The 23,274-nt window shown below is 59.9% G+C and overlaps 6 protein-coding genes across 6 annotated transcripts; 2 read left to right on the top strand and 4 right to left on the bottom strand.

Moving 5' to 3' along the window:
• Nucleotides 1–291: 291 nt before the first annotated feature.
• Nucleotides 292–1,858, top strand: BXZ73DRAFT_86693 (periplasmic binding protein-like II; the record flags this gene model as incomplete). Its single annotated transcript, XM_048024284.1, has 10 exons — nt 292–313; nt 404–484; nt 550–604; nt 678–767; nt 838–921; nt 987–1,057; nt 1,144–1,256; nt 1,328–1,522; nt 1,621–1,694; nt 1,768–1,858. The coding sequence occupies 10 exons, from the start codon at nt 292–294 to the stop codon at nt 1,856–1,858; spliced, it is 876 nt and encodes a 291-aa protein (XP_047883134.1).
• A 933-nt stretch (nt 1,859–2,791) lies between these two features.
• On the bottom strand, nt 2,792–5,081 carry BXZ73DRAFT_38978 (uncharacterized protein; the record flags this gene model as incomplete). The annotated part of the gene is made up of 4 exons (XM_048018290.1): nt 2,792–2,885; nt 2,970–3,794; nt 3,861–4,659; nt 4,709–5,081. 4 exons carry the CDS (start codon nt 5,079–5,081, stop codon nt 2,792–2,794), a joined length of 2,091 nt encoding a protein of 696 aa, XP_047883133.1.
• Nucleotides 5,082–8,199: 3,118 nt separating this feature from the next.
• BXZ73DRAFT_38211 (uncharacterized protein) lies at nt 8,200–11,501 on the bottom strand (the record flags this gene model as incomplete). Its single annotated transcript, XM_048018143.1, has 5 exons — nt 8,200–9,150; nt 9,214–9,701; nt 9,756–9,873; nt 9,928–10,554; nt 10,845–11,501. The coding sequence occupies 5 exons, from the start codon at nt 11,499–11,501 to the stop codon at nt 8,200–8,202; spliced, it is 2,841 nt and encodes a 946-aa protein (XP_047883132.1).
• A 2,806-nt stretch (nt 11,502–14,307) lies between these two features.
• Nucleotides 14,308–16,135, bottom strand: BXZ73DRAFT_35962 (kinase-like domain-containing protein; the record flags this gene model as incomplete). The annotated part of the gene is made up of 5 exons (XM_048017874.1): nt 14,308–14,505; nt 14,564–15,180; nt 15,256–15,372; nt 15,578–15,797; nt 15,878–16,135. Coding segments are annotated over 5 exons (1,410 nt in total), but the record flags the coding sequence as incomplete, so codon positions are not given.
• A 2,800-nt stretch (nt 16,136–18,935) lies between these two features.
• BXZ73DRAFT_38462 (ribosomal protein L4 domain-containing protein) lies at nt 18,936–20,334 on the bottom strand (the record flags this gene model as incomplete). Its single annotated transcript, XM_048018197.1, has 6 exons — nt 18,936–19,033; nt 19,087–19,280; nt 19,338–19,903; nt 19,960–20,102; nt 20,162–20,236; nt 20,292–20,334. The coding sequence occupies 6 exons, from the start codon at nt 20,332–20,334 to the stop codon at nt 18,936–18,938; spliced, it is 1,119 nt and encodes a 372-aa protein (XP_047883130.1).
• A 752-nt stretch (nt 20,335–21,086) lies between these two features.
• BXZ73DRAFT_37998 (PLP-dependent transferase) lies at nt 21,087–22,917 on the top strand (the record flags this gene model as incomplete). Its single annotated transcript, XM_048018105.1, has 9 exons — nt 21,087–21,222; nt 21,283–21,587; nt 21,655–21,713; nt 21,766–21,809; nt 21,859–21,962; nt 22,020–22,113; nt 22,171–22,358; nt 22,418–22,626; nt 22,692–22,917. 9 exons carry the CDS (start codon nt 21,087–21,089, stop codon nt 22,915–22,917), a joined length of 1,365 nt encoding a protein of 454 aa, XP_047883129.1.
• Between the last annotated feature and the right edge of the window lie 357 nt (nt 22,918–23,274).

Raw genomic sequence — 23,274 nt, 5'->3', positions numbered from 1 at the left:
CAGACGTTGGCTCGTACCGAATGCATCCTCCCTATTCCATGGTCGTGTGTATGGCCTTCAGTGGTGTGGCTCTTACAATTAATCCCTCGAGGGCTACGCCCCCATCTCATTTCAAGGAGACAGGCCAAGATGGTCGCCACATGTTCTGAGCGCCGTTGTTTAAAATGCGCGACGGTAATGTCTGCCTGCAGGACACGGGCACGGCGTCACGGCCCGTGAGTCAGAGCGCCCGTGCTTTCGCAAGACCAATGCGACGGCCGTCTGTGTTCGTTCGAGCGACCATCCATCGCCATGCCTTTGCGTGTCGGCTACGGTGAGCCCCCCGCACGCACGCGCGTCCGGCTGAGCTAACGATCATCGACATGCGCTGCGCCCGTCCGATTTTTCCGACGCACCAACTCAGTCCGCGAGCACTTCTCGTCGCCCCTTCTCCAGTTCGCAGAGGCGGACGGCGGGAAGACCTTCACTTTGGTAGAGTGCCCCAGTGCGTTGCGTTCCTGTGAAAACGCACCGATTTCGATATCAAGCGACTGACTGGCTTGCACACAGGCGGGACCGGTCAATTGATCGGCCGGCTCGAAAAAGACGAGATCGACGTCGCCATGTTCGTCTCGCGCACCTCGACGCGGCAGCCTTTGTGGACGCGCTGACCCACGAAAATTCTCTCCTTTGTGCAGCGCTCTTACCGATCCGTTGATCTCTGGGATCGCGAAGGGATCCACGGCCTACAAGCTCGTCGGGAGCTATGTCACCACCCCTCTCAACTGGTGCGCCGCTTTCCGCGGTTTTTCTTTTGAAGTCGCACCGCGATAAACCAAATGAAACGTGTACGCACAGGGCCGTCATCACGGGCACGAACTCCAAGTACAACTCGATCTCGGACCTGAAGGACACCACCATCGGCATCTCGCGCTACGGCAGGCGCGCCCCGTCCCCTCACACCCACCCCCGCGCGACGCTGACCCCGCTCTCCCGCACGCTCGCAGCGGGAGCCAGACGATGGCGTACGTTATGGCGCTGCAGCAAGGCTGGCCGACCGCGGATCTGAAGTTCCAAGGCGCGTCCCGTCCTGGTCGGACGAACGGCCGCGCTCGTCCTGGCTGCGCGCTGACGCTGACCTTGCCTCGCCCCGCACACGCACAGTGAACAACGACATCCGGGGGCTCATCGACTCCGTCGACGCCGGCTCGACGAGTGCGTTCATGTGGGAGTGGTTCACGACCAAGCCCTTCGCCGACGCCGGCGAGTGCCGCTTCGTCCGTACCCTCTCCCTGTTCCCTCTCACCCTCCCTCCCTCTACCTGCCTGACCCGCCCTTCCGCCGGCAGATCGGCTCCGTCCCGACGCCCTGGCCCTCCTGGCTCATCGCCGCGCACCCGACGCGCGCCCCCGCCCCCGCGCTCGCGCCGTTCCTCTCCGCGCTCTCCGCGCACGTCCGCGCGTTCGACGCGCCCGACGCGCGCGCCGCCGCGGACGTCGCGTTCATCGCGGGCAGGTTCGGGTACCCCGAGGCGGACATCAAGGTCCGTGGCGCGCTCTCTCTCTGTCCGTCCTTGCTTGCCTGTAGAGCGAGAGCGAGAGCGAGTGACCGCGAACTGACAACTGACGCCGCCGCGGACAGGCGTGGCTCGAGACGGTCGGGTACCCCGCGAACTGCGCGGAGATCCCCAGGAAGGTCATCACGGACACCGTCGAGTGCGTTTTCGTCTTCCGTCTTTTCGTTTCTTTCCTCGTTCCGCTGACGGTCCTCCGTACTTCCGTCTCGTAGCATACTCGTCAAGGCGGGCTTCATCCCCGACGTCGAAGGCGGCTACACCGCCGAGCAGTTCGTCGGCACCGAGACCACCGCGCTCATCTGACGAGGACTGCGTTGGCCGAAGACAGGACGGGACACGTTAGATGGAGAGTAGAGCACGCAGGCGTATGTATGTACGTACATGGAGCGCGACGCAGCATCTTGAGACGAATGTAACACCACCCGCTCCGCACCACCGTTTTCATAGCGGCACTTCTCGCAATGTTGCCACTTTCGCCCGTAGTATTCTGCCTGAATCGAGCGCGCTCGATGTACACGGCACAAAAGCTCCGGGAAGAGGGTGGGGTGAGGGTGAGAGCCGTGAAGCGATAGTATTGTATGTAGTCCGCGTTTTGCTGATACATGATAACAGTGTGGGTAAGTACAGGGAGAATGTGTAAGCTAAGCCGAGTGGGAAAGGCCGGGAGGCGGCAATGTCCAGAGCAGTAGAGCAAGGCATCCAAAGTCCCTGTGAACGCGGAAGATTAGCTGGAGTGGAAGACCGGAGAAGGGAGCACGGATACGGGCGGGTGTCGGGGAGGCGCGGCGGATATAGTGTGGGGTGTGTGGGGAAATGGGGAGTGCGAGACGGTCCGGTGCACGGAGCCGCCGCGCCAAGGCATCGGCCTTGGGAACATGCGAGGGCTGGCACGAGAACTGTAAGCTATGTACGTGGAAGTCCGTGGGTGCAGGGTGAAGCAGAGATGCGTGCCAGAGCGTGTGGCGGGGATGAAGAGCAGAATTACGAGACTGATAGTAGGCAGAATGCTAAATAGTTACAACCGAGGGATTGTCGTCGTGAGCGCAATGAAAAAGGCCGTTGGTACGCGCGGGAGATGTTGGATATAGTGCAATGGGGGATGCGTGTGTGATCAGAATGGTGGAGACTAGTATGGACAGCAATGAAGTAACTCATGAATTTTCTAAACCGTCCGTTGGGCTGCGGCGAACCAAGAATCCCGAAGGCACGAAGCACGAAAAAACTTGTTGGACGTCGTTATGGCTGCACCCCCGTGCGCTGCCCGGGCGAAGGCGGCTCCGCCGGATGAACCAAGTTGTCAATGTACCCGTCCACATTCGGCACTAGCATCCTGTTCCGCCGCAAACCCCGGATCAGCAGTTGTTCCCGCTGCCTGTGCATAACGCTAACGAAGAGAGAGAGAAAAAAGACTCACTTGAGCCACAACCGCCCCCCACCGCTCTTCTGCCTCACGACCTCCCACAGACCGCGACGTGTAAGCCCAGGCCCGATCGTCGCACCGCTCAACGCGTCTTCCAGCGCACGGCGGCCCTCACGCGTGCCCTCCGCTTCCAAGATCCATTCGCCGTACCAGCCCCGGCCGAGCGCAATGCCAGCCTCGGTGTCCGATTCGGGCCCCACGCGTGCGATGCGCGCGAGCCACATGTACTTGCGGACCATCACGAACCCGGCGGGCGACGACGAACTCCGGACGCGCGTGGTGATGTTCACGAGCTGCATGTCGTGTTCTCCAGGGAGCGGTTTGTCCATCGAGCGCGAGTACCGGCCCCGCGGGTCCGCGCCCATTGAAGACGTCGCCGCGGGAAGCGCCAGGATGAACATGGGGTCAACGTGCGGCGGGATGATGTGTGCGAAGTAAAATGGCGAGGGGAGCGTTAGCGACTTTTCGAGCGGGGGCGGCGCGGGTGGGACGAAGGGGACGAGGCAGTAGCCGTTGAACATGAGCCACTTCTGCCGTTGCTTGTCGTCCGCCGCGGCGTCCGCGCTCTCATCCGACGACTGCGGTGACGAGAGCGGGGGCACGTAGCCAAAGTTGCAGACGATGTCCCCGTCGGAGAGGTGCTCCCAAAGCCCCGCACGCGCCAGTTCGCGCTCGCATGCGCTGATCGCGTCCTCGTCCAGCTCCGTGCACGGCACGAAGACCCGCAGCACCGGCGCGCGCACCCGCGAGGTCGCAATAAATAGGTCGTGGGGGCTCGCATGGCGGGGTCCTGAGCCGAGCACTGCACCATTGCTTGCGCTCCGACTCGAGCCAGAAGCCGAGCTTGAGCCGAGGCCGATGGTGGAAACGCGGCGGCTGCTCGACTCGCGCGGCGGGGCGACGAGTGAACTGCGTTCTGAATCGGTGTTTGTGCGGGAGATCGACGAGGGGCTGGAGAGCGAGGATTCGCTCGAGTGGCCGACAGACGCGAAGCGGCGGTGCGGAGCGCGCAGCTCGCCGAGTACCGAGGAGCGCGAGCGCGAGGACCAACTATCCTCGTGCGATTCGGTGAATGCGTATGCCGAAGGTTGGCGTTTACCTGGAGAGTAGGTCCGTCGCCAGGTGCTCGAGTACATCTTGAGGGCGCGCGGGTCTTCGGAACGCGCCGGGAGGGGAACGCGAGATTTGCTGAAGAGTGAGGAGGAGGCTTGTTTCTGCCCACGCGGGATCACTTCTGCGAGAGTCGGAGTCGGGGCGGGGCCCACGGACTTGGCGCGAACCTGGGAGGATATGCTGGAGCGTCCGTTACGAATAGTCCCAGTCTTGCTGAGGACGCGGTGCGCGGGCGCGCCCGCGTTATTTGCAGGCGACGGTTCGTCCGATCCAGATCTGGTGGCCGAGAGTGGGGCCGGAAACACGAGTTCGCGCAGGCCGTGCTGCGGAGGGGCGCGCAGGCCGCGAACCAACATATCGTCGTAGTCCTCGAGCTCTGGCTCAGGGGATGGCGAAGCACCGTGGGCGAGGGATTGGATGAGGAGGACTAGCCTGGAGTGCTCGAGGGCAAGGGCAGAGAGGCGCATACAACGGCGCCGGAGGATGGGATCGTCGCCGCCGCGAGCAAGAAGATTGAAGAGAGTGATGCAGAGCATTGGGTAGGCGTGCAAAGGCGTATTTTGAGAGAGCACTGGGGAGCGTTCGAACGAAAGCAAAATGGGAGAGAGGTGGAGACATACTGAAGATAGAGAACTGATGAAAATCGAGGGGTATCTCCTGTTGATGCTGCATGTCGTTGAAGCCGAGTACATGGTTGTATCCGGGGACAAAGTAGGCGAGAATGGCGTCCCGGGAGTCTTCCTGGGCCCATAGACTGCGTCGAAGAGTAGGATCTGCGCTGAGGAGGGCGTGGAAGCTCTGCCACCGGAGCAACGGCAGGAAGAAGGCGAGGAGGGTCGGTTGTCTGAGGGCGGCGTGGAGAAGAGGGAGAGAGTGGGGTGATGGGCGAGGGCAGTGGACGAGTTTGCGGTGGAGGGCGGGCCGAGGGTGGGGCTGGGGTTCTGGCGGGACGGGGGGGAGAGGCCGCTCCGAGGGAGTGGTGGCGACAGGCATAGAGGGGGCTTGGGCGGGGGAGGGGGAGGACAGGAGGACGGAGGTGGGGGAGGACGGTCTGGGAGGGGGACGGCAAGGAGGGGAGGGTGAGCATGATGGCGGACAGGAAGGACGCTTATTAGGTCATTGTGCTCTCCTCCGCGCCGACGTCGGTGGCGGTGTTCTTTTCTGGCCGTCTCGCACGCGGGGGTCGAGCGCTCTCCGGCTTCTGCGTGCATTCGGAGCCCGATGCCTGCGTTCCACGGCGCTCGCAGCTTGTCCCATCGCTCGAGAACGAGCACGGCGGCGGGAGTGGTCTGCGGGCCGTGTCGACAACGCCGGGAGCCGCAAAATTAGCACCGTCGCTGAGCGGACGGGCGATGGCGTCAGCGAGCGATCATCTAAGTACTCCGCGCTAACCGGCTCCTCTCCTGTTAGACTTTATTTTCGTAGCCGCGCTCTAACCTCGCACCTCCTCCTCCCGCGCTCGCCATCCACGCCCGACGCAGTGCCCACATCGGGCCCGAACGGCGCGCAGGGGGCAGCCCTGCGCCACAGGAACAACAACACGCAGCACGGCCGAGCGGCAGCCAGAGATCCGTTGACCCAAATGAGGTGTGCAGCTGACCATCGCCGCCCGCAATTTGGAGATCGCGCACCAGCATCTCTCTCTGGAAGCATACTCTTCCGTGTCATCGGCTTCCACCCAACTAGCGTACGTGCGCTCCCACCGCAGGTCTTCGCGCGCGCATCCGGTGAGTGCGTATCGCGCACGCCCAGCGCGGAGACCTGCACCGTCCCTCGTGCCCACACGCTAAGGATCCAAGTTACCGAGGGCTAGGCCCAAGCTCTCCCGTTTTCCCCACCGGCCGGGTGTGATGTTCGTCTCGGACCGCGGCGCTCCCTCGCCGGCACAGGCGGCGGAAACATCAGCGATCCAATGGGTCAGCCCTCAGCGAACCTTGGTTAAAGTGTGCGGCTCCCAAGTTCCGATAAACTTCCTCGAGGCTGTGCGCATGGGGCCGCGGGAGACACGTGCGTCCCGCTGCGTTCGCACCTCTGCTGGCTTCGGAGAGCCCGCGCCGCGCACTTAGAGCGGCGAGCGCATATAATAGGCGCATATGCGGCGGCGAGGCATTTGTGGGGATGGCTCACCGGTGCGCAGACGTGAAGCATGTACCTCCGACGATAGCTGGATCGGACCACCCCTGCTCGGCACGGACATGGATCGACGCTCACCGTACGGCCGGCCTCAGACACCCTACTCGATCTAGTCTCCCATATTCTCGACCGCAGTCCTCAAGTACTCAACCATCACACCCACCGGTCCGGCCTGGCCGGAACGCCGGCGCTCTCCGATCAACATTATCAACGTTCCTGGCTCGAGGGCCCGCCCTGGCCCCTGGCGTGCCGATGCCCTGCTTCGATGTCGGGGACCACGAGGGACCGCGCCGCGCCGCGGTTTGTGAGCCATAGAGCGTACACAACGCCCAGCTACGCCTAGGTTGGATATACATACTCTCTGCCTGCACCTCTCCACCGGCCCGGCGTTCAAAGCGCTCGGGACTGCGTCCGTACTGTCAACTAAAGACAAGATCACAGTCGGCCAACGATGCCCTAGCACCGTCACGCAGCGGCGAGCGTGGCGCCCATCCACCCCGGTCGGGCTCCAGCTGGCACTCGGCACCACCGGCTGGTCGTCGCACTGCTGACACGACGGGCAACGGCCCAGCTTCGGAGCCCGAAAACGCGTAGGAAAAGCCTGTCAAAGGTGTCTTTTCTGCCGCCTTTGGTGCGTGTGTGAAAAAGGCACAAAAATGGGCAATTTATCCGGGTGCTTTACGGGGTGCCGAAAAGGAGCGGTAAAGAGACCTTTGGTACCCACTTCACTAACACGCGTTACTTATTATTCGTACTCACTTGTTTGTTACTCACATACTATACACGTTCTATTGCCTTTACAATGAATTCTATTGTCTTTGTTCTGAGCACAGTATTCTGTCGTGCCAAAACATTCGCCCAAAACGTCACCTTTCAGGATACTCCACGACACACACAAACTTGACATAAAAATTCGCCTTTCCCACCCTTTTTCTCCCCTGGAAAAATACCTGCCGGAAATGACACCTTTGACAGGCTTTTTCTACGCCTTTCCGGGCTCCGAAGCTGAGCCGTTGCCCGTCGTGTGATGGAACAGCACTCGCGAGGTGCTGCCTCAGCCCGCTGGCGTCCCAAGGTCGAGTCAGACAACCGCAGAACCACGCCCCGATCCCAGCCTTGACACCCGGTGGGAGCCCAACACGCAAGGCACGGACCCCGTGCCCACCGCGCGTCCTTCGTCCGTCGAACAGCCTGCACACAGTTCAGCGTTTTCAATCGGGATGGTATCAAGCCGCTGGCTCCGCGCGCGGAAGCCGGACCGAGGCTTCTAGTCTACATGCGAAAGGCGCTTTGTAACGGCGGAAACCCGGAGGGGTCGGAGGAAGGAGTCGAAGAGGAAGAGCAGGATCCGGATTGTTTGCAGAGTATGTGCGTGACTAGAGTACAGTGGGGGCTCGCGGGGGGGTATGTATAGTAGATCTGCGCTCGTGCATTGTGTTTCTGTCACAACAGTCGTTACGGAGCGGAAATCGAGGCGAGTGAAACGAGGCGAGTCGGAGGACAGGACAACTAAGTGTTCTGCAAGAAGGGGAGGAATTAAGCATGGGTGCCCGGGTGCGTAGGGAGCGGAATGGGACGAGTCCCGAGGAGAGGCGGTGGTGGGGTGCTTAGGTACAACGTAAAGCCGATGGACGGCGTGTGGACAGGAGGCGAGTTGGAGAGCGTGGAGAGGGAGGGGCGGTAAGGAGCGTAGTGTGTGCAAGGAATGGACAGAGGATTATAGCATAGTCGCTCTACGGATAAATAGCAGCGGCGGGTTATAGACATATGTGCGGCATGCGGGCATGGAGGAGTGGGGGTGGTCGGGTGCATGTGTAGGGAGGAGGATTAGCTGGTGCAGTACGATGTGGAGGTCCGTACACAGTTGTGCAGCCGTGACGAGGGCAAGAGGGGGATGATGGGTATGACGGAGACGAACCAGATTATAGCAGGAGAGGGCGGCAGAGAAAAGGGGACTGGCGAATGTCCGAGAGCAGATCTATGTCGGCCAGCCGGCAAGCGTACGCGCAGCATCGCCGCCGAGACGACCGAGGAACGACCACACAGCCGCAGTACTGTCGACCGTGATGCCCTCACCACCTCCCGGCATCGCGTTGTAGCTCGCCCAGGCGGCCCGGTCATAGTAGGTGACGCCGCCGGGGACCATTTGGGGAACGGAAGCCTGCCCCATGAGGAACGCCACGACGGCCGACGCCCCCACACAGATCGCAATCTGGCCCCACCCTCTGCCTTCCGAGTCGCCGTAGACGTAGGTGTTGTAGATGTTGTAGAACCGGCCGGACTTGCGTCGACCCTTCGACCCGTCTCGCGAGGGGCGCGGGCCGTTGCGGGCGGACTCCTCGATGAGCTTGTCGATGGCCGCACACTCGACTCCGAGCTCTTCCTTGATCGCCTTCCAGTCCTCGACGGCATCTGCCGATATTCCGCCCGCGAGCGGTTCGATGGGGAACTGGATGCCCTTGTGCCAGCTCTTGAGCGTTTCGTCCGAGATCCGGAGTGCGATGTCTTCACTGGTGACCTTATCGTAGGCTGGAGGGAGGTCATGGGAATGTGGGTGCAGGTGTTCTGACTGTGATTTGGGGGTTGGCGGTAGCAGGGTAGAGGACGACGACGCAAGCGTCTCATCATCCTCATCTGAAGCCTGAGAGCCCAAGGGTTCGGGCTGCCAAGCCTCAGTCTGGATCTCACGCTCGACGGTGATGATGACAGGGGGGGTGGGTATGGGTTCCGGGTCCGTTTGGATTGACATGGTCGTGAGAAGCGTGGCTTGTGTCTGTACGCTGGCAGCGAAGACCCTAGGTGGAGGAACTGTCTGAATGGAAAGCGAAGTGGTGAACTCAGCAGGATTGTGCTGAGTGCCCGTGTCAGAGTACTCCTTCATCTCATCGATCTTGAGGGTCTCGATGTGCTTCGCGCGACTGGCAACCTTCTGCGAATCGTAACCAACGTCGTCAGGGTGGTCGAACCACACCGATGTCGAGAGGTCACCTACCCGCTTGGTGCGCGTGATGATCGTTTGCACAAAGTCTTCAGACTCCGTGTCATCCTCTTCCGGCGTCCCTTCAATCTCGATTGAAGGTTCGCTGTCGGTGTCCTCTTCCTCCAACTCCCACTTGCCATCCTTCATCTTGTTGAGGAGCTCCATGCCGAGAGACTTGCTCACGCTCCCGTGTGCACTGGCGGTGCCCGAGCCTCCGCCCTTGTCCGAGTGCGCCATGTTGCGGAGTTCGTCCATATCGAACCGCATGCGGTCGATGGTCTCCTTGAGTAGCATATTCTCGTTCTTCTGCTCGTCGAGCTGCGCTTGAGCCTGGAGAGCGATCGCCAGGTCACTCTCCAGGAGCTGGATACGTTCTTCGTACGTCGCTTGCTCGCGCATCCACTTCTGCGCCTCGACGCCCTGTATGTGGGCGGCTTCCTGAAGATCCTTGATGTCCTGGTCGCGCAGGCGCAGCTGGTTGCGGATTCGCTCGGACTCGGCTGAAAAACAGTCAGTTGCTCGTCGTAGGTGCTCAACTGAGGATGTATACGTACCACACTGCTCTGAGTACTGCTTCTGTACGCCGTTGAACGTCGCGCGGGTCTGCTCCAGGTTCTTCTGTGTCCTAGTGAGCTCGACCTCAAGCGCCACGATCTGTGTAGCGTTCTGGCGCTGCACAGACGGTCAAACACACCGACCCCAGACACATGTTGCACGACGACGCACCTCCTTGGACCGAAGCTCCTTCTCCTCACGCTTCGTGGCACTGAGCTCCGCCCTCAGCTCCTCGATCCTGCCCTGCATCTCCTCGAGCTCGGTCTCGTGGTCAGAGAGCCGGGTCTGCAGTGTCCGCTCACCCTCCAAGAGCTTGCGCCCGAGGTCCGTGTTCAACCTCTGAAGCGCCTCCATCCGCTCCTGCACGTCCAGGGACGCCGTCGACGACGCCGCAGACCGGTCCATGATGAGCCCGAGGAGATGCGCGTTGATCTCGTCGTCATCGTCTTCATCATCGTCATCGTCATCGTCGCGCTTGGGCATCTGGAGGGACGAGATCTGGTCTTCGAATGAACGGTCGTCCTCGAACGAGTCGTCTGCGGACTCCGGAGGGGACATGAGTCCGGTGCGGCCGGTGTCCCGTTCCGGCGACGAGCCATATCCAAACGAGTGGTCGAAGGAAGTGTATGTGTTGTGTGGCTGGGACTGTGCGCGCGAGTGTGGTCGAGAGTGTGTCGCACTGAATGTTGGAGAGCCGATTGAATTCGAGAGTTGGGCTGAGGTGAACGTAGGACTCGTGGGGTTTGACGGGGCGCGCGTGCGCCCGGGCGTTTGATGAGGCGGAGGTGAGGATATAGACTGTGAGCAGAAGCGCGGATCAGCCAAAGTTGATTCCGAGAGTTAGATCGTGCCAAAATAAAGATCGCAGCGAGCATCCATGATATGTTGTATGCGCTGCTGGGGAGTTTGGATGGGGAGACGCATACGCAGAAGACCAGCCTATGCGTCCCTTGCATGCCATCACTCGCAGAAGACGACGTCGGCACTTCAGCAGCCCGAGATCACGAACAACCGCCCTCCAAGACCACGAACTCCCAGAGCAAAGAGCACTCGACGCGTTGGAAGCCAAAGCAGAACAGCAAACGCACCTCAGAGTCGCTCATCGCGCGACCGTGGCCCTGACTCGCATCGCTCTTGCGCCGGCTGGGGGGTGCTGGTCGGCGCGACCAGCTCGAGGGCGCCGTCTCCTTCTTCCCGAGCGGCGTCGTCCGCTGCCTCCGGCCCGTCTCGAACACGGAGTCGCGCGGGGTCTTCGGGCCCCGCGACGACGAGCGGTAGTACGTCGCGGTCGAGTCGCGACTCGACGAGCGGCTGTTCATACCCTCATGGTCCCTCTCCTCCTGCCGCCCGCGCTCGTCCTCGTCTGTGTCGAGGGCGCTCTCCGAGGGCGAGTCATTCGAGCTCGAGCTCGACGTAAACGCGCCGGAGTCCCCGGTCTTCGTGGCGATGAACTGGAGGAGGATCTGGGGGGTGACTTGGAGCCCGGGGGTGCTGGAGAGGATCGCGGTGAGCTGTTCCTCCTCGGCCTTGTCCATGAGCTCGACGGAGTTGTGGTTGGACGAGAAGGTGCGGAGGACATCGACGAGAGCGTCGCCCGGGATCACGGGCTCCTCCGCGTCGTTGAGGGTGCATTGGGGGTGGTCGGTGAATATGTCGTGGAGTTCTTGTTCGAGGTCGGCGATCGACTGGCGGTTTCTTCCGTATGTTTCCGCCTGTGAGGCCGTGTAAGTCGCGTCGTATCGCATCAGAAGTGGGCTACGTACCGCCGCCATGTTTGCAGCATAGAAGTACACGGAGTAAGGGAGGGGAATAAGGTGTTCACCGAGGCAAGACTCGGTGGTTGTGGCAGAGCGTCTGCCTCAGGGGCCAGACTCCAGAGCGCCCCAGTGCTTACGTAAATGGTTTCCCTCTTTGTGCGCCTTCTCGCGGGTGCCCAAGCTTTGTATATGTTTGCCCTCCATGTCTTACCCGACTGTGTGTTTCGCAATTTGTCGAACACGACGACTGCAGAAAACCCCGACTTTGTTGCCATAGGCAACAGTCCGCCATTTGTCTAGGTAACTGGGGCAGAGATAGCAGTTGTACTAAGTTGTTTTCAGGAGTGGTACTTAATACCGGTAACTGTGATTTCAAGCATGGGTATATCGTTGTCCATATGCTGAATCCTTCATCGCAATGTCAAGAGCCTGTGGACGCAGTTGCGCTTGTAAGTCGGTGTAGCATGAAGGACGCCCACATGCGCACACGAGGTTCTGAGAAAACCGAGCCCGCATGTATGCGCATATGGAGAACAAGTAGGCGGTGCCGGAACGGGAATCGGCCACAGGGACGCGGCGGGGTGCAATAAGTGAACAACGAGGTACGGCGTGGCGGCCGGAGAAGCAAGACTATGTACACGAGCACAAATCAATGCGGGCGGATGATGCGGATGCATGAGAGATGCGTGAGGGCGGTACTGAAGTAGTGAACGCTGAACACTGAGTACGGGGCACGGAGGACGAGAACGGCATGTGTGGTGAGGTAAGGGCCTGGAGGTAAGTAGTACTTGATACAAGAGCGGAGCAATGGGTGGTCTATTGATAGTATAGGCGGGGAAATGCGTCGAGATCGGAATGGGTTGTGACTCATGGGTGCTGAAGCGCTGATGTGCGGGACGAGGTTAGCGGAGAGGCGGACGAGAGAGAACATGAGAGAGAAGAGGTATGTATGGGGGAGCAAAGGGAAGGATGGAAAAGTGGATGAGGCGAGAGTGTATGTATGGGCGGGATGGGTGGATGTGAATGTATGAGTGAGATCAGGAACGCTGCACTGTCCGTCTCTATGAGCTACGCAGTAAATCAAGTCCGTCGGCGCGGGAGGCGCGCCATCTGAAGGCCACATACAGACAAGATACAAAGAAGAGTGGGGTGGGGTGTCGAAACGGGACGTCTAGGCATACACAACTCGGATGGTCGGGTAAAGATTGGTCGCAGGCAGCCGTCATGTGCAGATCATAGGCCGCCGTCCGTTCCCTGGTTGATGCGCACTCACGGAGCGCCGCGGTGGGGTCACGATGTCCCCGACCGCCCCAGGACCGGTCGCGATCGCGGCCCCGACGCTAGGCCGCCGTGTGCGCACCTCGAGATGTACTTCTTCCTCGTCCGCGCTCTCCTCGTCCTCGTCCTGATACATTTGGCTAGTGCTCGGCTGCAGGTTGAACGAGCCGCTGTCCGAACTCCGGTCGAGGTCGACGTCTTCATTCACGATGATCGCCAACCGTCCGCGGTCGCCCGGATGGCTTATGCTCCCCCTGTGTTGCGTCGGGCGCGCCGTAGGGGACCGCACCGCGTGCGGACGTGGGGAGCGGGGCGAGCGCGTCGTCCCCACATCATCACCGGAGTCGGAGTCGGAATCGTCGGCCGAGTCATACGAGATGGAAGGTGGGCCGGATACAGACGAGAGCGACGCGCCGCTACTCATCCGCGCGAGCGGGCTCATCGTCCGCCCCGCGTACTGCACCGAGTTCGAGTGGCCGTGGCGGACACGCGGGCTGCGTCCTTCGGGAGTGTCGTCTCTCGCCATCCGCGTCGAGGTCATACCGTCCAGCGAGAGCCGGTGCAGCGGGGGTCCGATGCTCTGCGCGCTGCTCACGGTCGAGAGCAGCGCCGAGCCCGAGCCAGGCGCGGACACGGAGGGGACTGGGCTATGAGCGAAGCCGCCGGCGCCAACGAGGAGCGTTTCGTCATCGAGTTCTTCATGCCGGTCGCCCGAGTATATCGACATCATGTCTTCGGATGGACGCGCAAACTCCGGAGCGGTCCACGACGCCGCACGCATGGCCTTCGTCAACCGACCTCCGATAATCATACCGCTAGCGTGACTGCCAATGCTGCCGGTGATGGGAGAGGTGCTGGTGGCCGTGGTAATCGACATCGACATAGACATCGACATAGACATGCTGCTTTGCCGCGAGGTGACGCCGCTTTCGAACTCCATGCTGTCGCGGGAAGGGGGCGTCGTATGAGAGGGATGGGACTGCGAGTGGTGGGAAGAGGCGAGAGGAGGGCTAGGTTGGTCGGCCAAGGAAGCTGAAGAGTGGTAGCCACCGTACGAAGAATGTCGCTGTGAGCCCCATTTCCGCATCCACTGTACAACAGAGTTTCGCGGGCGGTCGCTGTCAGGGGAATGACCGGGCGCGTACTCGCTGAGCGGAGTGTACAGGCCCGTTTCGGTGCTCTTGCTCTTGGAGGGGCCCGACGGGGCTGCATTAGACCAATTCGCCCACGCCTCGGCCGCGTTCTCGGTCCCAGCTTTCGAGCCAACGTCGGTCGTCGACTTGTTCCATAGAATCTCCTGTCGAGAGCGACGCTTCTCGCGCATCGAGTTCGGTTGACGATTGGATTGAGGCTGTTGGTCGGAACGAGGGGTACGATGAGGATGGTGACGGTGCTCGCGACGGCTGCGGGAAGGATTACCCGTCGTGGTTTGGTGGCGGGAGAGATGGACGACGTGGGGCTCCGAATGCACGCCTACGTCCGATTTCTCCCCATCCTGTTGTTGCTGGTGACGACGAAAAGAGCGCTGTGGCTTGACGTTCTTGAGCGTCGTCGTTAGCAAACGACCGATCTTGGGGAGCCAATGGAAGCGAAGAGGAACCATCGCCGTGCTGGTCTCGGCCTGCGTCGGCCTGAGTTGGAGGTACTTCGTGAGCGTCGTCTCTCGAATCCAAATGTCTGGTCGATCAAGGTCAAAGGTGATCCAAGGGTGACGCTGTCATGTCAACCGCGTTAGGTTTGTCGAACAGAAGCATAGGTATGCTTGAACATACCTTGACCTGATCTAATGTGATACGCTTCTTGGCGTCCTTCTCCATTAAGCGTTCCAGTAGATCAATAACTAGCGACCCCTCAGTCTCCTCTGTATCTTCTCCTTCACGCTTGCGAAACCTGGCACAGGTCGGGATCTCGTCCAGGCCCATAGTTTCCAGCGGCTCCCATGTTTGCCATCGGATGACCTTGTAGATCTCGAACTCGTTCTTGGCATGGAAAGGAAGGACGCCGAAAAGCAGGCCGTAGAGCGTAACTCCGAACGCCCAGATGTCAATGGCCTTCGTTATCTGGGGCTTTTTCCGGGAGAGCTGCTGAGGTGAAGGCAGGTGGGGGAGGTGCACCGTCGAAGACGACTGTTCGGCGGTAAAGGAGACGTCGGCGACAATCTCCGGAGCTAGGAACATGGGCGTGCCAGCAGTCTTCGACAAGTCACTCTCGTCCATGAGAATGGGGTCCCTGTCGTCCTCCTTGATGTTGCCCTTGCCTGCAGCGGCGAGCCGCTGGGCATACGAGAACGTGGAGACGCCGAAGTCGGTGATCTTGACCGTGCGTCGATCCGAGGACCACAAGAGATTTGCGGGCTTGATGTCGCGGTGGATGATGCCCTGGTAATGCACTGCGTGGGACGTGGGGGCGGCGGATGGATGAGTGGGATGACCAAATCGGGAGCGGGACGGGCATGACGACGTACGGTATTCAAGTCCGAGGATGACGTCGCGACATATGCGCCGCGTCTGGTCGACGCGCAGGAGTGGGTTGTCGTTCCTCGACCGCCATTTTATCTCGCCGCCGCCGAGATACTCCATAACTGTCAAGACCATTAGCGTCGATACGTAAGCAGGGGGTCTGGAGCACAGAGGCAGGGGATCGCAACCACGAGGATGCGCTTCGTTCGGCAGAAGCTGAACATGCCTGCCGCACGCACATCGTGGTTTGACAGCAGCACAGCGGCGTAGGGGCGGAGAGCCTGAAGGGGAGAATGCGGACGAGGAAGGGCTGGAGGATCTACGCACCCATGTATATCTTGTCCTGCAACGGGTCGTCTACGACCTCGAGCAGGCGCACGATATGAGGATGGTTGAGCTTCTTCATGATCGCTATCTCCTTTCGTATTTTGTGTTCTGTATCCCCCAACTGCGCCGAATTCGGCGAGCGAGGGAGAGGCTGTTGGTAGCTCCTGCGCAGCTTGTTAAGACGGTCGTTCTTGTTCTTGCGCCGGAGGCACTTGACCGCCTACACGTAGCGTACCCGCGAGGAAGAGGATCAAGATATAGCATGAATTGAAAAGTGAGCGGGTTTGTTGGACTCACCACGAGCATATATCCCTTGATGGAGTCCTCGGCGAGATAGACCTCGCCGTGCTGCCCCTTGCCGACCTTGCGCTTCAGCTCATACTGGTTTATGATCTTAATGGTGTCATTTCGGACGTGGGTCGGGCGCTGGCCGGCAGTGAGCGCACGGGTCACGACGACACCGGGGTCGTGGGGGTTGAATTGGTGGAGGGAATGCATGCTGGACCGGTTTCTGGCGGGCCGGCCCTCACGAGACGAGGAGGCGACGGCATTGGCCATGTCTAGTATATACAGCAGGTTCGAGCCAGCGCGCCGCGAGAGTGGGGGAAGGGGTGCAGGGAGGAGAGGAGAGCGGGACGAGAGAGAGACCCGACGGCGGAGAGTAGGCAGTGGATCTGAAGGAGAGCTCTGGCGAAGCGAGCAACTCCACAATCGCCCAGCGCCTCTTCCAGGGCGTCTGTTGAGACGGGCGCTCTGGGATCTGCCGCGCCGCCATCACATCCGCCTCCCCGCTCTGGCCCCTGGACCCTGGCCTTCGTCCCCCAGCGCTCTCCTCCGGTTCCCCGCAAGAGCCGCCTTTCGCAAGGGCCCCTCGCCGTTCTGTCTCTCGCGCATCGTGCGGCGTACAGCTTGTCTCGATTCTCCACGAATACACCGTGCAATCCCCGCGCGCGTTTCCCCGAAGTTTCCCAGCCCCCATCTCGACCCGTTTCCCAACGACCTCTCCGCCATCGTGTGTGGCCTGGGATCGCGCCTGCACCACACGGCGCATGCGCCTCGACTCTCCGCATCTACCGCGCGCATGTGCACTTGTCCTCTTCCTTGACGTCCTTCATCACCTGCAAACGCAAGCCCGGTCAGTCTCCAGTCCATCCGTACGTCATCGCTTCTCTTCCGCACGCGCGTCCATCCCAGACCCGCCGTCGGCCAGGCTACGCGAACCTGGCCGTGGCGACAGCGCACAAAGCCCCTTTGGAGCACTGCGCGCACACGTACGGGCGATCAGGGTGATCCGCATCAAGCTCTTGGGCCACGCAGGCCTCCGATGGCAGCCGTGGTGGCCCAAGCCCGACCCAAGGGCGCAAAGGCTAATGCTCGCACAGCCCGCCGCCCCACTGCCGCGCGCTCCATTTGCACTTTTGCGGGAGGCGACGATTACATGGCTATGGCTGGCACCACCGGTCCCTCCGGCGTTGGCTGGCTTGCGTTCTGGTGCGCACCGTAGCGGGGCTCCCGCGAGGCCCCCATCACGAAGGGAGGCTGCGTGGGCAGAGGCGGGGGTACCGGAAGAGGCCACGTACCGCGTCAACGTGGGCCCCGCATCCCTGGGACGTAATCGTCAGCCAATCTGTTAATGAAGGACCGCCGAGCAAGCGAGAACAGAAAGAAGACTAGAAGGCAGAACAGATGGGCACCAATGGCCGCGGCGCACCAGGTACGATTACGCTCCGTGTGGGAGGCACCGCGCGCACCATCTCGCACAGGGGCGGCAAGCCCGACCGAGGGGGGCGTGCACCCGCAGCTGGCGGGTGATACGGAAAGCAATGAGCAATGCACGCGTGTGCAGAGCCTGGGGCCTCCCGCGAACCCGCACCCAGATCGCGACGTTTCTAGGGCGGTGATCCCGCGGGGCGTCGGGGATCGGAGGGGGGACGAGTGCGGCGAGGGGGATGCCCGATGGGCGCGATGGTGGAAGCAGCCGGTGCTGCCGGTGGGCAAGAACACGCGCAAAGAGAGAAAGAGAAGATCGGCAGTCAAGTCTGCACACACGAGCGGGGCGGGGAAGCGACAGTGGTGGGAGACCGAGAACACGACGCACCTTCCAAGTCGTCTTCTGGCAGGCGTCGCACTTGACGAGGTAGCAGGCGTTCACCGGCGCGGCGGGGGTCTCAGCGAAAGCCATTGCAGATGTGATAGGACTTGAGCTTGCTAGTACGCGTCTACGACGAGGCGTCGGTTGGTGTTGGGCAAGATGTGATTGCGAGAGCAGGCGATATCACGCGCGGGGAGTGGCCATGGCCAGCCATACCGGGACGCCGGGTGCGCGTTAACGGCAAATGGTTAGCACTCGGCCTCCACAAAGTAGGCTATATTGCGTACCTGTGAAAGTGTTTCCGAAAGGTTCAAGGCTGGAAGGTTCTGAGCGCCGAGCAGTCTTGGGAAGTCTTGGGATTGTGCGGCAATTTGTGCCAGCTTATATCTACTGATGGCAATTCCGAATGTCGACGCACGCATTCCGAATGGCGCCTTGTTCAAGCGCTGGTTGATTACGACCTTCAAGGACCAACATAGAGAAGAAGGGAGAACAATACGCAATCTGGGACACTCCCAGTATGATCAAGTTGCTCTTAGCTGGAAAATGCCTTTGTCGCCATCACTACACTCTTGCACATGCCCTCTCATGAAGACACCCAAGCCTCCCCAAAATGCCGATCGCGCTGCCCGTATCCACCCCGACGCCACGCACTGTCAACCCCCGTATCTGCTTACGTGCGGCCAGCCAAGGAAGATCAGGTAAGGTGACCGAGACGCACTCCGAATAATGACTGATCAGTTACTGAAACTCCCCACGTGCGCAGCGCATTTCCGAATCGCAAGCCCACAAGCGAATGTTCCGGAGCGAGATGACCCAGCCTGCATTACATCCCGATGGGTGCACCACTGAAGTACCACCATGGCGAGTCGTCATAGAACCCACACATCGATGTCCAGGGTCTTGCTGGCGACCGCCGATATCTCGCCGGGTTAACCATGCAAACTACCACCACACGACATATGAGCGTGCGAAAGCGAGGGACCAACCAAGAACCACAGATGATGGCATCGGGGCCGCCCAATGCACACCCTGACAAAGCATAGAGCCTCGGACGAGCGAGGTATCGTCCTGACTTCAAATCCGCGTGAGCCCACACAACATTAGAAGGATGACAGACGAACGCATGCGTGAGAGGCCACGCCGGCCAGGGAAGAAAGGTTTCTTCAGCATGACTGACATACAACATATGGGGATTCATCGTGACCATAAAGCATTGGAACGTCAGACTGGATAACTGCTCGTACAACTCCACACGACTCTCGCTTAGGGCGCGAAGAAGGTTTTGAGGAAGGCCTCGCCAGCCGTCTTCGGGGTCTTGGCCTTCTTCTTGGCCTTCAGCGCCTTGACGCGCTCCTGCTTGACTATTCCACAAATATCAACCGCATGAGCTATGCAAGGGTCGAAAATTACATACGGAGTTCCTGGCGGCGGAGGGTCTTGGCGTAGGGGTTCAGGCGGAAGAGAACACCCTTGTTAACGAGAGGGTTCTTGTGCTGCGTCCAAGGGCGCTTTTGGATCTTCTCGTTCGCGGGGCGGACGACAGCCTGAATCTCAGTGCTGTTGATGAGGCGAGTAACATCAGGGTTGGTGATCTTCGCCGAGGGAAGGCTGGCTCGCAAGAGGCATATTAGTTACAAATACACGCCAGACCATTATTGGACGCACACGTAGTCCTTCTTGTAGGTGGACGCCTTGTCGAAGGTGCCGAAGACCTCGTCCAGGAGGCCGAAAGCACCCTCAGTCCAAATAACGAAACGACCGAGGTGACCACCAGGAGCGAGCTGGAGAAGGTTGAGCCGGCGAACGTTGACGACCTCGACACCGGGGAGGTTGCGGAACGCCTTGACGATACCGTTGTCCTCGTTGTAAACAACGAGGGGACCACGGCGCTGGCGGTGACGCCGGTTCCGCATTTTGCCCTTGCCGGCACGGAGCTTGCGCGAGTTGGAGACCTTGACAACGTCTGAGTACGCCTTGAGGGACTTGAGAAGCGCAACGGCCTCCTTGGTCTTGGTGAAACCCTCCGCCGCATCGGCGACGACGAGGGGGACCTCCTCGATCTCCTCAATACGGTGGCCGCGGGCAAGCACGAGCGACGGAAGCGCAGACGCAGCGAGCGCAGAGACGACGGCAAAGCGACGTTGGTTCTGGTTCACCTTGACGTGCCACTTGCGCCAGGTCTTCGTGGGCGCGAACATGCGACCACCACGGCACATATTGCCGAACGCGGCCTTGACGCTTGGGTTCAGGACGAAGAAGTGCGAACACAGAACGCGAGAACACGCACTTGGCCCGAACGGTGGGTACCCGAGCCACCAACACGAGGAATACGAGCGACGGCACGACCAGTACCCCAGGACTCGGCAGAGGTCTGGTGGCCAGCCTTCTCACTCACGGAGTACGCCTGCCTCTTGTTCTTCGCGATGCTCTCTAGTTGTCAGCATATGTTGTTTAGTACCCGTCCCCATTTCAATGTTTAAAAAACTCACTGTGGACCTGCTGCACGACATCAAGACGGATGGGCGCGGTAAGCACCGCAGGGAGGGGGAGCGAGGTCGAAGCCTCTTCAGTCGCACAATCAGCTACCCGCGATAATGCTAATGTACGCTGCTCACGTACCTCCGGACGAGGAGCGCACGTTGACGGTCGGGCGGGAGGCCATTCTTGAGGATAGTCTTGAGGAGTCTTGCAACCGCCAACAAGCGGGGGACCAGTGCGTGGATCTCGAAAAATAAGGTTTGCTAGTACTACAGCCTCTCGCCAAACACAGGCAAATACGATAAGGATCCAGGCACGTGCTCCTTACAGCTCGGGCGCTCCCTCCCCTGTGACTGCTTGACTTCAACATGATGTCAACAACAAGTACTGTCATCCCTCATAGTCTATCGCAAGCATAGGGCGTGATTCAACTATGATTACCCCTGGGTATCTCGCTGAATGTTTGTCATCGTCGACAGCGCTATTGATGCTGTGAATACCCGCGTTCGGCCGTCGACTACTTAGTCGTTCACAGGCGGAGTGATTGTGGTATGCCCCATAAAGTACGTCGCCGACCATCGATTTTCCTCCAATGGCTCGTGTCTCACGCGCGTGAGTGCTCTCGAGGAGCTCGAGGCTGCTCGTTGCGTCTTCGATTCGCCAGTTGGTACGATCCAGTCAGTTCAGCCTGAGGCTTGAGGCTTGACGTACATCGATTTGCAATTTGCACCCCATCGAGGATAAAGCGCAGTAGGAAGGGACATATTATTTCATACCTGACGCACTCACGCAATGAGATACCCACGGAACGTGGCTAAGCGAGTCAAACCCCCTGGCGTATCTGCGCATTAAGCGCCAGATGAGTAACACCCACGGTACGATCATCCAAGACCCTCCCTTGCTTGTTTTCTTACTCACTGCAGTGCCAGGTCAGCCATGCCCAACGACTTGCCCGTTGCTCAGGGTGCTCCTCCTGCTGGCGGACTGAAACCCCTGTCTGAACGCATCCTCCCACCCGAGTTCTATGACTCGTTCATTACAAAGCGGTCGAAGGAGAGGATTGAGGACCCCAGTGAGTCATTAGTCTCTAGAGCCGTATGGCACAACCACGCTCATCTATGGGGTGCCATAGTTCGCAGCAGGCTTCAACTCGAAGACCGCCCCGGGACCATCTCCATGCTCGCAGGAAAGCCCAACCCAGAAACATACCCAATGACGTCGTTACAGTTCACTCTGCGCGACCCCGTTACGAACCAAGAGGTGCCTATCGCTCTCACCGAGATAGAGCTGGAGCGTTCGTTGCAATACAGTGGGAGCAAAGGGATACCCGAGTTCCTCGAATGGCTAGTTGGCTTACAGGAGTTTAGCCATGGTCGCAAACCGGGCGAAGGCTGGGATCTTTCGTTTGGAGCGGGATCGTCGGACCTGATTCACAAGGTCAGTGCCTACAGGATGTCGTTGGCATCACACTGTAAATTCCAACACGGGTCTTCATTCACATTAGGCTATTCTTGCACTACTTGAGGAAGGCGATTCTGCAATCATCGAAAGCCCTGTATATGCGTAGGTTGTCATCAATGTTCTATGGTGCAGTAAGTAGTGACATCTTTCTCAGCGGAGTCTTTCCTGTTCTCCATGAGGCGAAATGTGATCTCATCGGTAAGATCCCCGGTGATCTTGCGGTGCGCATCTAATTTGAAGGTTCTAGAACTCAGCGGCGATGAGAATGGAATCGACACGGTTGCTCTGCGCAAGACACTGGAGAACTGGCCCAAGAACAAACGTAAGCCCAAGCTGCTCTATACTATCCCTGTACGCGCCTTTTTTCGAGTCATTCCATCCTTTGACGCGCTGACAAACCTTTCTCAGTTTGGATGCAATCCCACTGGGGTCACTTCGACAATCGAGCGACGTCTTGAGGTTCTCGGGCTTGCCCGGGAGCATAACTTCCTCATATTCGAAGGTGCGTCCTTTCATGCACCACGAGCGCGTTGCTCAATCCACCTGAAACCCGATATAGATGACCCCTACTACTACCTCTACTTCGGCAGCGCACCGCGACCCCCGTCGTACTTCGCGCTAGAAGTGGATCAACCAGAAGTGGGTCGCGTGGTTCGGCTTGACAGCCTGTCCAAAGTGCTGTCCGCGGGGATGCGTATCGGATTCCTGTCCGCGCCACAAGTCATCTCAGATGCGGTTCTCTTGCATGTGAGCCATCGCACCCTCCGCAGTCCTATGAGAGGTTTGGCTCATGCGATCACCCCTAGACGATGGGCTCCAATCTACAGCCCCCGACATTCACCCAGGTGATCTCCTGGAAACTGCTCAGCACCTGGGGATACGCTGCCTACCAACAGCACGTCTACCGCGTTGCCGATTTCTATCGGACCAAACGCGACGAGTTCGCACGACTGATGGACAAGCATCTCACCGGCCTCGCTGAATGGACCATCCCTGAGGCGGGCATGTTCTTCTGGTACGTCTTCCATCCCGCATTCATTCTTGATCCCCCCGTCGAGTTTGTCTGACGACGGCTCGCAGGTTTAAGTTGTTGCTTGATGGAGGCGATGAAGGCGACTCCGAGGCACTCATCCGAAAGGAGGCGCTCGAGGGCGGCATCCTGGCGCTCCCTGGGACGGTCTTCTTGCCGTCGGGGGGCAAGACTGCGTATGTGCGCGCGTCGTTCAGTCTGTTGCCCGAGACCATGGTGGATGAGGGGCTGCGTCGCCTTCGGGTGGTCCTTTTGAAGGCCCGCGGGGAAGCGTGAGCAAGTCGGACGTTGTATCTTTGACGAGAAGGTGGTCTGTTATGATGAAACAGAATAGTGGGAACTGTGTTTGTGTACATTTCAGGGAAACATGAACGATACTTGTTATCCCTTCACCCAGCACTTGTCGCGGTTGTGCAGTTTTGAATGACAGAGAAGAATCTGCACAGGGGAGAACGTCATGTCCGGGGACGCCGAGGGGAGCAGACAGTGTGGCGGCGATGACTGTCTTCGGAATACAGCCATGCTATGGCAACGCTCCAGGTACGGGCGTGGAGCGCGATCTCCGGGCCTTGAGGGCACGGGCGAAGGGAGGGCAAGCCTGCTTTGGCAGTGGCCACTGCCTCAGGCCTGCGA

The sequence above is a fragment of the Epithele typhae genome (assembly GCF_022376455.1).
Source record: "Epithele typhae strain CBS 203.58 chromosome Unknown BXZ73scaffold_2, whole genome shotgun sequence".
Taxonomy (NCBI): domain Eukaryota; kingdom Fungi; phylum Basidiomycota; class Agaricomycetes; order Polyporales; family Epitheliaceae; genus Epithele; species Epithele typhae.
This window is presented reverse-complemented; position numbering and strand designations above follow the sequence as displayed.